Raw genomic sequence first — 12760 nt, 5'->3', positions numbered from 1 at the left:
ATAGATACACGAATTAAGAATAAAGAACAAAATTCTAAAATTCCAAAAGAAAAGCATGTTTATGTATACATTGAATATTAAAATTCAAAAACACACCTCATAGATATCAATGCATCTTGAACAATAAATTTTGATGAAAAAATGACTACTCATGCAACATACATACATGGTGTCGGATATTCACTTCAATAAATTTAGAACAAAAGCTAACTCAGATGGAGAGTATATATTATTTTAAGTCAAGTGAATATCTTTATCCCTAGATCCATTGATCCGATCAAATATTACTCAGTTTAGGAGAGTCAATACAAATAATCAAAACTAGAGATTAAACTTTAATGACTTGTATTAATTTCATCCGTTATGGAGGAAGGTCTAAGCCAACACATGAACTTAATACTTCACTAAAATTTAGTCATGAAGATCATAGAGAACAAACTCTATCACCACTATCTATCATAGTTGAGCAATTTTTCAAGATACAAAAATTATCAAAAAAAAATTCATCTGAACGACCTCAAATTACCAAATCACTGCATAACAATGAGTATTTTAAATTGGATCGTTTCTGATGAACCTACCGAATTTCAGATCAATTGGAGTTCAAAAATAATATTTATCTCCAAAGCTATGATCAAATTCAGATTCAAACAATTTGAGGAAAAATGAACAGATCTACATCCTTATCATATTCAATTTGTGTTAACTCATCACGTGTAATCATGTACCACATATAACATAAATAAAAACAATATAAAGGATGTCATTCATACTAAGTCACATTTAATTCCAAAGAACAATTCAAAAATTATTTTAACGACATCAAAGAATTATAACCACATAGAAATGAGTACTTCTTACTAGGCCGTTATCAATGAACTTTTCAAATTTCAGGACAATTGGAATCTATAAGAAATTTATTTCCAAAACTGTGACCAAATTCAAATTCAACTGATTTAAGCATCTTTAGGAATTAAAACAACATGACCTACATTCTTATCACATATCAATTCTTGTAGAATCACCATGTGTAATCATGTTCTAGATTTTACATGAACATAACTGACATAAAGAATGATCTTATCATATTCAAATCAAATTTAATCCGACAAACTATTTAAAACCCATCTAAACAATTTTCAATGAAACCACCAAATTTCAAGTCAATCAGAGATCATAAAAATCATGACCACTTAAACAATGACCTAATTTGAAAAATAATTATTTTAGGTATAGTTAAAGATTAAAATAACTAGATTCAATTTTCATTCTCTTTTAATTATTATCCCATGAGCATGAGGCATAGGTTGTGCCCTTTCTTTTACTAAGACACACAACACCTTCTTATATCAAAATTGTCCTTTCAATTAATACATCTGAAAATTCAAGATATTACATTTTTTCCCTTTTAGACCAGAGAAAACCTTTAATATCTATTCTCATGAATTAATTAAGCATTATTAGCATATTAAGGTAAATATCCATTCATATAAATAAATATTTACCACCAATATTCACTTAGGGCAATTTATACATGATACATTGAAGATATTCTAATGACTCAAATAAATAGACCACTTTCATAAATCCTATTTATTAATCATTATTCTCAATTCATACATTGGTATAATCCCACATATATAAAGCTTTAAGAATTTCTAAGTGATCTCAAACAAATAGACCATTTAATGGTAGCACTATTTATTAATCACAAACTCTCAATTATATTTACATTATACACGTATGAGAAAAGTTTAATGCCGTGTGACAAAGACAATAACCAAATAATTGAAAGAATTGATTATTGGCCAGTCCAAAAGAATGAGCACATGCAGTTAATTGTAGTATCAATTGTTTGGCAAAAAAAAATTAAATTAAATTAAATTAAACGCTCACTTTGCCAAAAAATATTACTATGAAAAACCGGTGATGCCCTACGGTACCACTGTAGCCGCCGACACATGCAATATAACAAACAGTCACCAGCCAATCAACAAATATTAATTACCAAAAGAATCAAGAAAAAAACAGTGCTGAAAATTAGAGTCTTTAATTCTTATGCAAAACTTAATTTGCAGACGTCACAATGTTCAATACTCCGATTTCTTCTCTTCTTTTAATTCTTTTTAACTTTGCAATGCAATGTAACTCAACTTGCAATAATTAAAAAAAAACTTTAATATTGGTTGACATATGCAATCATCGTGATATACCACAATTATCAACAATTAGTAATTAAACATAATTGAATTCGGCTATACACTGAACTCACGTAAAAACTGCATATTAATGTATGTATCGAAAACATATACATACATATATATATCATGTTATCTAATAAGATGTAAGCGTGGCTCTTGATGCCAATTGTATTGTTGGAAAACATATATGCACAATGGAAGCATATCAGGATCTTACTGCTTACATAATAATAATAGATAAACCTCCGTTTGAATTTTGTCCAGATGTGGAATTTTAGATAAAATTTGGTTCATGACCTACCAATAGTCATGACATGAGCAGAAACCTCCTTTGAAATGGTGAAAACGAGTGGCATCCCTCAGAATGATTTCTCTCCCTACGAGCTTGGAGATAAATTTGATTGCTGAGTGACAATCATTACATACTCGAAGGTTCTTCATGATCCTTAAAGTAGTGTTCTCCGGGGTATTTATTAACCCAAATGCAATTGCAAGCTTCTCACTATGATGTCTAAGAATCTGCTCTTTCACCTCATAATCAAGATCATGAAGCACTGACTCAGTGTCAGGAATGAATCCCAACTTTTTGATATCTTTCCAGATTTTTTCCATTGTCTTGTAAATAGCATCTCTCTGCGGATGAAGCCCGTCCTCTACACCAAAGACGTGGACTACGTTTTTTATTTGAATCCAGCTAAATCCTTGTTCTTTCTTCACCTGTTTATCCTTCATTGATTTTCTGATCTTAGCAGCTTCCGCCCATTTTCCACAAGCAGAATACACATTAGCAAGTGCTGAGTAGGCCCCACTGTTTTCGGGATCAATTGAAAGCAATCTGTCAGCTGCAACTTTTGCTAGCTCCATTTTTTTGTGAACTCTACAAGATGCTAAAAGCGAACCCCATGCGATCACATCTGGTTCTATAGGCATATTTTCTATGAAGTCTTGTGCTTCTTCTAGCAATCCAGCACGACCAAAGAGGTCAATCATGCAAGCACAATGGCTTGATGTCGGTTCAATTCCATCAATCTCTTTCATCATTTTGTAATAACTACGGCCTTGAGCAATCAATCCTACATGTGTGCAAGCAGTAAGAACACCAACATACGTTATATGATCAGGCTTCATCCCAAGTGCAAGCATATTCTCAAACAATTGTAAGGCTTCAGCTCCAAGTCCATGCTGAGCTAAAGCCAAGATCATCGAAGTCCAAGAGACCGTGTCTCTGTTCAGGTGTATCAAATCAAATACTCTCCTTGCGCAGCTGATATTTCCAGCCTTGGCATACATAGTTATCAGGGCATTGCTAACAGAAACTGATAATGCTTCCCCTGCCTTAATGGCTGCTGAGTGGATTTGCTTACCATGATTTAACGATGCCACGCTTGAACAAACGCTTAACATTGCTGCTAGAGTATAATTATTCGGGTCTGGCCCTTCTTTAACCATTAACCTAAAGAGTTCCATTGCATCATCATTAAAGCCATTTTGAACATAACCAACAATCATCGCCGTCCAAACAACTACATCACGGTCCTTCAATGAGTCAAAAATCTTCCTTGCTGGATTTATATCACCAAGCTTTATGTACCCATCCAGTAGTGCTGTAAATGCAATTACATTTAGATTTGACTCTCTATTTTTCTCTAAAATTCTTCGAGCAATGTCTACGCCACCACTTCGGGAATACATGCAAATCAAAGAATTTCCAACAGCTCCTGACGTGTTGAATTCAGTTCTGACAAGATAAGCATGTATTTGTTTTCCTACATTTAGTTCCCCAAGATTAGCACACGCTGATAAAGCACTGGCTAAAGTATATCTGTCAGGTTCCAGCGACGATTCTTTAAGCATTTTAGAAAACATATTAAGAGCTAGAACGTCAAAGCCACGCTGATTATAGCCCGTAACCATTGAGTTCCACGAAACTATGTCATGCTCATTCATTTGCTCAAATTGCACCAACGCTAAATCCATCTGACCAGTCTGCATATACAATGAGATCAACGTATTCCAGCTCGACGTGTTCTTCACTACTATCCCATCAAAAACCATTTGAGCTGCATTTCTATCCCCTGACTTAGCATACATATTCAACATAGAATTCGCCACTGAAACATAACTACTCAACCCAAATTTAATAACAAAGGAGTGAACTCTCCGTCCCTCGTTTAACGCTCTAATCTCAGCACATGACGCAAAAACACTCGTAAACGTGTACTGTGTCGGCAAAACATCAGATACACTAACCATCTCAAGAAACATCTGAATTGCAACCTGAAAACGACCAACGAAATTGTATCCAGCAATCATAGTAGTCCACGAAACAGAATCCCGATAAGGCATTTCCTTAAATATCGAATGTGCTTCATTAATTAAACCCCCTTTTGAATAACCAGATAAAAGTGTATTCCAAGAAGAAGTATCTCTCACAGGCATTACATCAAACACTTTACGAGCATACGATAAAAACCCGGTTTTCGCATAACCATTTATGAGATTATTCATAAGGAAAACACTTAAATGGATGCCTGATTTGATTATACGGCCATGGATTAACTTTATGGGAAATGGGTCTTTCGATTTCAAGCTGTCTTGGAGAAATGATACATAGAAATGTGACTGAGAGACAAAAGATTGCGAGTTTTGATGATCCATTCGAATAATTTATGCAATTTTGTTTTTCAATAGATTCAAAGATTTCTAAAGAATTTCAAGAAATATTTATCAAATTCAAAACAAGGGAAAACTGGCGGGAACATATGTGTGCCATTTTTAGGGAGAGACAGGAAACTGGGGTAAGAAAACTATTAAGTCTCGGAACTATTGACCGACTTAAATGATTTTTATTTTCTTGACTAACTTAAACACCATCAATCTACCACATGACATAACAGATGATCTCAACTCTCAAACTCTTATAGAAGCAAGATGCTCTTTTAATAAAAAAAAAACAAAAGAATTGTTGAGACTATAGTAAATGTGGAGAGAATGTAGAAGTGTATTTCATTTATGTTGTAAGATCGAGGGAGTATTTAAATTTAGTTAATCAAGTTAAGAGATGTTTTTAAGACTGTCAATAGTTTATAAGTGAAACTAATAATTTACGTCGAGTTTAAAAGTGTTTTTAGTATTTCTCTCAAAGTTTAAAATTTAAATGGTTCATTTGGTACTCCAATAAAGTGTAATATCTCATGATTAAGTTTTAGATGAATTTATATTATATATGGTTTATATTGGAATTGGTTAACTGATTGATCAATTCTGTTAGATAGGTCGTTAATTGATTAACTCTGTCAGTTGGTGAAATGGTTAGCTTAGGTATTTAATTAACCAGCCTGATTAATGATCAATTAGGAGTTAGTTAGTTTGTTAATATTGTAGCTGCAACACATGTATATAATGTATTGTATAAATACCCACATCTGTAACTAACTCACATAAGCTTTGAATGAATGTGAGTTTCTTCTTCTTCTTCTTCAATATGATTCTTTCTGTAAATCTCAATTTGGTATCAGAGCTTTGAATCGAAAATCGATTCAATCATCCATTCACTGTTTGATTGGGATTACTGAAGAAACAGCTTGATGGAGGATGCTACAGATACCTCCATTAATGTCCAAGCAAATCACGAGCAACTACAGTTGAGACTCTTGAAGAGATCGATCGAAAGCATCATCATCCACTATATTCACAACTCAGATACTCTTGGAAGTGTCCTCACCACCGTGCAACTTACAGGAACTGAAAATTACTCTTTATGGAGCAGATCCATAATGATTAACCTTCGAGCTAAAAGTAAGTTGGGGTTTGTGTTAGGAACGTGTAAGAGGAGTGCTTATGAGGGAGAGTTGGAAGAGCAGGAATAATGTAATGCTTTCGTATTGGCTTAGATCATGAAGACTGTACCAAAGGAATTGCTTAGTGGTATAGTCTATGCCACAAATGCAACTATGGTCTGGGCAGATCTCAAAGAAAGGTTCGATAAAGTTGACGGATCAAGAGGCTACCAATTGCACATGGAAATTTGCACGATTCATCAAGGTAATTTGACAGTTTCTGCTTATTTTTTGAAATTAAGATTGTTATGGGATGAATTTGATGCCCTAGTTCCTCCACCTTCATGCAAATGTGATAAATCTAGAACTTATGTGGATCATCTAGCTTGTTTAAGGCTGTTTGATATTCTGATGAGATTGAATGAAGTCTATAGTCATGCGCGTAGTCAGATCTTGATGATGTATCCTTTGCCCAATGTTGAAAAGGCATATTCTATGATCATGGCAGATGAGAGCCAACGAATGACTTCAAATTTGCATGTTCCAGATCCTACTGCTTTGTATGCTGGAAAAGGAAATTTTCAGAGGAAGTTCCAGGTTAAGAAGAAAGACTGGGATAAAATTTGTGACTATTGTAAACTTCAAGGTCACATTAAGGAAAACTGTTTTAAGTTGATTGTATAGCCTCTTATCTGGAAGTTTAAGACGAAGTCAGGACCAATAGCCTATCAAGCCAATATGCAACAAGACATGGTGAATCAGGTGAATGCTGGAAGACAGGTGAATACTGGCAGATATGAAGTAGACTCAGTTAGATATGAAAAAGCTTCAGCTGATGCTTTTGCACCTATGATCCAAGAGCAACACTTGTACCATCAATATAAGAAGATAATAGACATTGATGAACCAGCTTCAAGCTCAAGAGGTGCAATAGACATGGTTAACATGACAGGTATAATTTCCAAACCTAATGCTTTATCTGTAACAAGTAGAGAAACATAAAAGGCAGAAAAATGGATATTAGACTCAGGTGTCACATGTCATATCACATAAAAAAACTCTAGGTTGAGCTCTATATCTAGTTGTATGGGTAGGAAAGTACAATTACTTAATGGTGAACACTCTCTAATAACACACGATTGTGAATGTAAAGTTGTTAGTGATGGCATATTGAAGAATGTACTAGTTGTGCCTGAGTTTAAGTATGATTTACTTTCAGTCTCACAACTATCTTGAGATGCTCAATTAGTTTTTTCCCTGAGTTTTTTGTCATCCAGGACCTCTCCAATGGGAGGTGAAGGGGATTGGTAAGGAGGTTGATGGTCTATACTACTTCCCTACTCAGATCCCATGTGGAAAGGGCAGGAATAATGGGATAGTGACCATGACACAACATTCAGATAATCACAATCTACTTTAGCATAACAAGCTAGGATATCCTTCAATGAAGGTGTTGAAATACATGCTTTTGTCTGGAGAGAATGTTGATTTCAGTTCATGTAATAAATGTACAGTCTGCCCTCTTGCAAAGCAAACTAGATTACCATTTCAGATAAGCATGTCTAGAGTTGTTAATGTGATTGATTTACTTCATTTAGATGTTTAGGACCCTATAAGACTGCTACTCACAATGGTTGTAGATTTTTCTTGACTATAGTTGATGATAATTCAAGAATGACTTGGTTATATTTGATGAAAATGAAAAGTGATGTGTTTGCAAAATTGAAGTCATTTTTTGTTTTAGTTCAAAATCAGTTTAATAAGATTGTTAAGAGAGTGAGATCTGATAATGGCATAGAGTTTTTTAATAATGAATGTGGTACTTTATTCAAGTCACTTGGAATTATTCATGAAAGTAGTTGTCCACACACTCCACAACAAAATGGAGTTGTGGATAGAAAATATAGACACATACTTGAAGTAGCTAGGGCACTCAGGTTCCAAGGTGGTATCCCTATCAGGTTTTGGGTGAGTATGTGTGCTAGTTGTTGTTTACTTGATAAACATACTACCGACTGAAGTATATATTAAAAGGACATGCTCCCTATGAAAAGTTCAATGGTCACAAGGCAAAAGTTGATCATCTTAGAACCATAGGGTGTCTATGTTATGCAACAAAGATGGTAAAGCCTGATAAATTCTCTTCTAGAGCTGAAACATGTGTGCTAATGGGATGTTCAACAAATCAGAAAGGCTATCTTCTATATAGTACTTCCCAACACAAGTTTATAGTGAGCAGAGATGTTGTGTTTAGGGAAGATGTGTTCCCTTTCCTTCAAGTGACAAACACACAACAACCAGTGTTTCCAAGAGATATTGCCATGAGTGATGATGATCCTGCAGATCCTGTATTTACAGAAAGTGCAGAGATGCCAGTTTCTATGCAAGTGCCTATTGTTGACAATGTTGAATTGAAGAATCTTAACATGCTAATGGAGGACAATTTGACAAGGATGGATGTTGATCTAAGTGAGAGAACTAACACTCATGTGGTTGCAGCAGATGGAACCAATGTGTAACACCCCATAAATTTTTTGAGCTAAGACTTGAACCATCCTTCGTTGTGAGTAGGATTTTACCGAGGAATTAAAATTTCTTAAGTGTTAAGTTCACTAGATGAAGCAACTTGAGTTCAAAAAAGAACTAAATTGGAAATAGCAAAATCTGAAATTTTGCAAGTTAAGCTAAGTATGAGTTTTGGGTCAACTTCAAATGACCATAAATCCTAGCTCAGGATGTGTTACGTGTGATACCAGGTACCTTAGGAAAGATCTTTGAATTATCTTTCCAATGCCACCGAATTTGCTAAGTTTAGAGTTCGGATGAGTGAGATATTGCCTTTTGAAGTTAGGCTGTGAAGTTAAGAAAAGTTAGCCGAAAATAATGAGGGGTATTTTGGTCTTTTCCTTACCCAATCAGATTTAATTCATTTTTAGTAATATTTTAGGGTCTAATCCTATTTGGTTCAGTTTTATAATCCAAAAATTAGCCTAGGGTTTTAGTTGAGAGTTCAAGAAGAGAAAAGAGGAGAAAAGAGGAGAAAAGAGGAGAGGATCAAGCGTCCGTCGAGATCCTTGCATGTTGTAGCGGATTTTTGCCATGGGTTTGATCCCTAAGAGGTATGTGAGATCACATAGCGTTGGGTTAGTTCACCCAGACGCCAAGCATGTTTAATTCAGTGTATTTTCGTCCTAAAAAGATTGAGAATTTGATGTTCTTAGTAGTTGTTCTTGAATTGATTTCGTTCTTAAACATGAGTTGGGATTAAGGAGTTTCTTGATAATTAAGTGTTGTTTCATTAAGTTGTTGGGTTAGATTTTGTGTATATGATCTGGCTACATGAATCTAAAGTGAATTTGAGAAAAAGAATCGAATTAAAACGATTTAGGATCAGAAAACGAGATCAATAGCTCGTCAGAATTTTGCTTGAAAGGAGGCTGGCGCGACGCGCCCCCATAGCGCCAGGCAGGCTGGGGCGGCGCGCCAGCATTGCGCCAGATTTGAGCCCCAGTGAGTTGGGGCTGGCGCGGCGCGCCAGGGATGCGCCCAAATCGTCGTTTTTCACCAGTTTTCGTCGTTTAGCCTATTTAAGTCATTCTAAAGTGAATTAACACTTCCTATTGATTCTAACTACTCTAAATGACTTCTAAACATCTAGAAATCATCCAAAAACATGAATCATAACCTTGAATCCATAAATTCAAATTCAAGGAAAGTGTAACATCCGGCAATTTGAAATAACTATGGAAAAGCTTGAAATTTGGAAATAGTCATTTTTAGAAAAAAATTTAAAATCTGGAAATTTGGCTAAGTGTGGAAATCAGTGAGTTTTTGGCCAACTTTGAGCAGTCGTAACTCCTAGCTCAGAATGAGTTAGGAGTAGTTCCAGTTATGGTTGTGAAGCTTCTGGAATGATCTTTCCAACGCATCCGAGTTTGCTCAATTTCGAGTTCGTATGAGCGAGTTATGGCCATTGAAAGTTGGCAGTTGGTAGGGAATCCGTCCAGAAATTTTAAGGGCATTTTGGTCTTTTCCCTAGCCAATTCTTTTGGGATTATATTGTTGTATAGGGCTGACCTTTGGATCATTTTGTCCCATTTTAAAAGAGTAAAAGCTAGGGCTTGAGAAGAAGAAGAGAAGAAGAAGAGAAGAAGGGGAAGAAGAAGAGAAAAAAAGAGGAGATCAACTAGTTCCGTCAAGGTTCCGTCGTGGAAATCGTCGGGGGTGATCCCTATCAAGGTATGTGAGTTCTTTGTGTGGGTTGATCTTTTCCCCCACACACCAAGCTCATTTTATGATTTGAGAAAAGATTGGAATTGTTGTTGAAGTTGTTGAAGTTGTTAGTTGTTGTTGATGTTGTTAGTTGTGTTGTTGAAGTTATTGTTGGTTGTGCGACATTATTGGATTGTGTATTTGAGTTGTAATCTATTGTATGTTGAGAGATTGATGATCCCTAGTGTTTGGGGTTAAATCCATTGAAGTAAGGATGGTTTAGAGTTGAAGAAAAAGGGGAGAAAAGTCGAGTTTTCTGGGCAAGGGGTCGGCGCGTCGCGCCTGCCAGCGCGCCCCAAAAGGGGCTCTGAGGTTTTCCCATTGGGGCGGCACGCCTCTCAGTACGCCAGCAGTCCCTCTCTGAAGTTTATGGTCTGGCGCTCCACGCCTCTCAGAGTGCCAAGAGCGCCAAGTTTCCCCATTCTTTCCATGCTTTCTCATGCATGTTCCTAGGTGTTATACCTATGTTCCCTAGTTGTTTCCAACACCCCAAAGTGTTTTTAAACCTCCCGAACTCATCTATAAACATGCGATTATATGTCTTGAATCCATAATCCAATTCAAGGCGAGTTATGATCAAAGTTAAGGGAAGTTAGAGTCAAGTCAAGTAAAGTTAAGAAGTTAGTTCAAGTAAGTTTTCAAAGTTGTTCAAGAGTATTTATTGAACGTTTTCACTTCATTCTAAAGCTCAAGTTGCAAGTCAAGTAAAGAGTAAAGAGTTAAGAGTTCCAAGTTGAGTTCATTTCTCAAAGTTATTAGGGAACTATGTATTCCCAAGGAAGTTTTAAAGAAATGTTTTTACATTTAAACAAGGTTGGAAACTGAGATTTCCCAAAGAGCCTTTGGGCTAGTTTTTGAGTAATTATCTCATATCAGCAGGAAGAAATATATTTTAAAAACATAAGAGCCAGTACATTTTTGGGAGTAGTATCGAGCACCAAATTGGGGGAGCGTTCAAAGAACCCACAGCCCCCATAGAACCATGTTAGCCACCATGGGTAGAAAATGATCATACTTTTTAGATGGATCCTTTTTCAGATAGACTAGTGGATCCATTAGGCAGTTCAGGTCTTATACCTTTGGCCGGGTATAAGATGCTCTGGCAGCGTGAGGTCGATCGATGTATCATCACTATAGCTATCATGTGATGGTTGTCGGTTAGAGAAACTCCCACAGCAGTCATTGTATCTTCATACACATAAAGTATTGTATTTTATATACATCAGTTCATTTGTATTTCTATATACATCTCAGGCTTATTGTATCTTTGCATACACACAGAGTTTATAGCATGTTTAAAACAATCTTTCTTTATATCACACTTGTTTTAAATTGCCTTATATTGAAAGAAGTCAGTCAGGTTGAGTTGAGTTGAGTCAGGTAAACTATTTCAGTTTCTTCCAGATTTCCTTCTAGCCTTTGTTGCTTAGTTTCCAGCTCGCATACTCGTACATTCCATGTACTGATGCCAGTTGGCCTGCATCTTATGACGATGCAGATACACGTACCCCAGATCAGCATCCATCACGTCGTTGATCCAGCTGAGCACTCCAGAGTCAGTGGTGAGCCTCCTTACTTTCCGGAGGACTCAATTATTTTGTGTACTTAGTTTTGTTCTATTAGGATGTTGGGGGTCTGTCCCAACATCCATCTCAGTATTTTAGAGGCTTCATAGACAGTCAGTCAGTTAGTTTCGAGTCTCTTATCTATGTATATATGTAAATATTCTATTTTGAGACTCGAGGTGCCTTGTTGGCCAGATTTGTATAAGTTAAGTTGTCTTATGACTTTGCTTTGCATGAAGTTATTCTGTTGAGTTAGATTTCCGCTGAGTTAAGAAAGCCAGGCCAAGGGTTCGCTTGGGGCCAACAATGGTCTCCGAGTGTCGGTCCCGCCCAGAGTGTAGGCTCGGGGCGTGACAGAAAATTAAGAGCCAAGTTTAGGATGTTGTTTGAGTCTTTTCAAGAAGTCTTTTATAAATGCTTTTAACTTTGTTTTAAGAATTACAGTTCAAGTTGAGTAAAGAGTAAATATTGAAGTTCATTTCTTCAAAAGTATATGGGGACTAAGTATTCCCAAAAAGTTTTAAAATATTTTCACATTTAAATAAGAACGGAAACTGAGATTTTCAAAGAGCCTTCGATCTAGTTTTCAGAAAAGAGAAATAGCTTTCTAAATGAAGCAAGCAAGGAAACTGAAATTTTCGAGATGGTCTTTGAGCTATCTTTTTGAGCACTAATCTCAAATCACAGAAAGTAGTATGTTTTTAAAACATAAAGAGCTAGTATATTTTGGGAGTAGTATTGAGCACCGATATGGGAGAGAGTTCAGATAACTCACAGCCCCCATAAACCATGTAGCCATCATGGGTAGAAAAGGGTCATACTTTTTAGATGAATCCTTTTCGCATAGACTAGTGGATCCACTTAGTGAGTTAGCTTCCTATATCACGGTAAGGTATAGGATGGGCCCTGACAGCGTGAGGTAAAGCCCTGTATCATCACTATA

General features: G+C 36.0%; 2 protein-coding genes across 2 annotated transcripts in view; one reads left to right on the top strand and one right to left on the bottom strand.

The window, feature by feature from the left end:
• Window positions 1-12760, top strand: part of LOC125829479 (cytochrome P450 71AU50-like) — a 239725-nt gene that overhangs the window by 104604 nt on the left and 122361 nt on the right. The window lies entirely within an intron of this gene.
• Window positions 2471-4875, bottom strand: LOC125829458 (pentatricopeptide repeat-containing protein At2g22070). The gene has a single exon (XM_049508671.1). The coding sequence runs from the start codon at window positions 4857-4859 to the stop codon at window positions 2499-2501; it is 2361 nt and encodes a 786-aa protein (XP_049364628.1). The 5' UTR covers window positions 4860-4875; the 3' UTR covers window positions 2471-2498.

The sequence above is a fragment of the Solanum verrucosum genome, unplaced genomic scaffold, assembly GCF_900185275.1.
Source record: "Solanum verrucosum unplaced genomic scaffold, falcon-dt-bn FXZP01000031.1, whole genome shotgun sequence".
In the NCBI taxonomy this organism is placed as follows: Eukaryota; Viridiplantae; Streptophyta; class Magnoliopsida; order Solanales; family Solanaceae; genus Solanum; species Solanum verrucosum.
Note: the sequence above shows the minus strand (reverse complement) of the source record. Positions and strands in the feature narration are given on the sequence as shown.

Bases quoted from the DNA above. Each gene is read 5' to 3' on its own strand.
- LOC125829458 (XM_049508671.1), bottom strand. From the start codon at position 4,859: ATGGATCATCAAAACTCGCAATCTTTTGTCTCTCAGTCACATTTCTAT.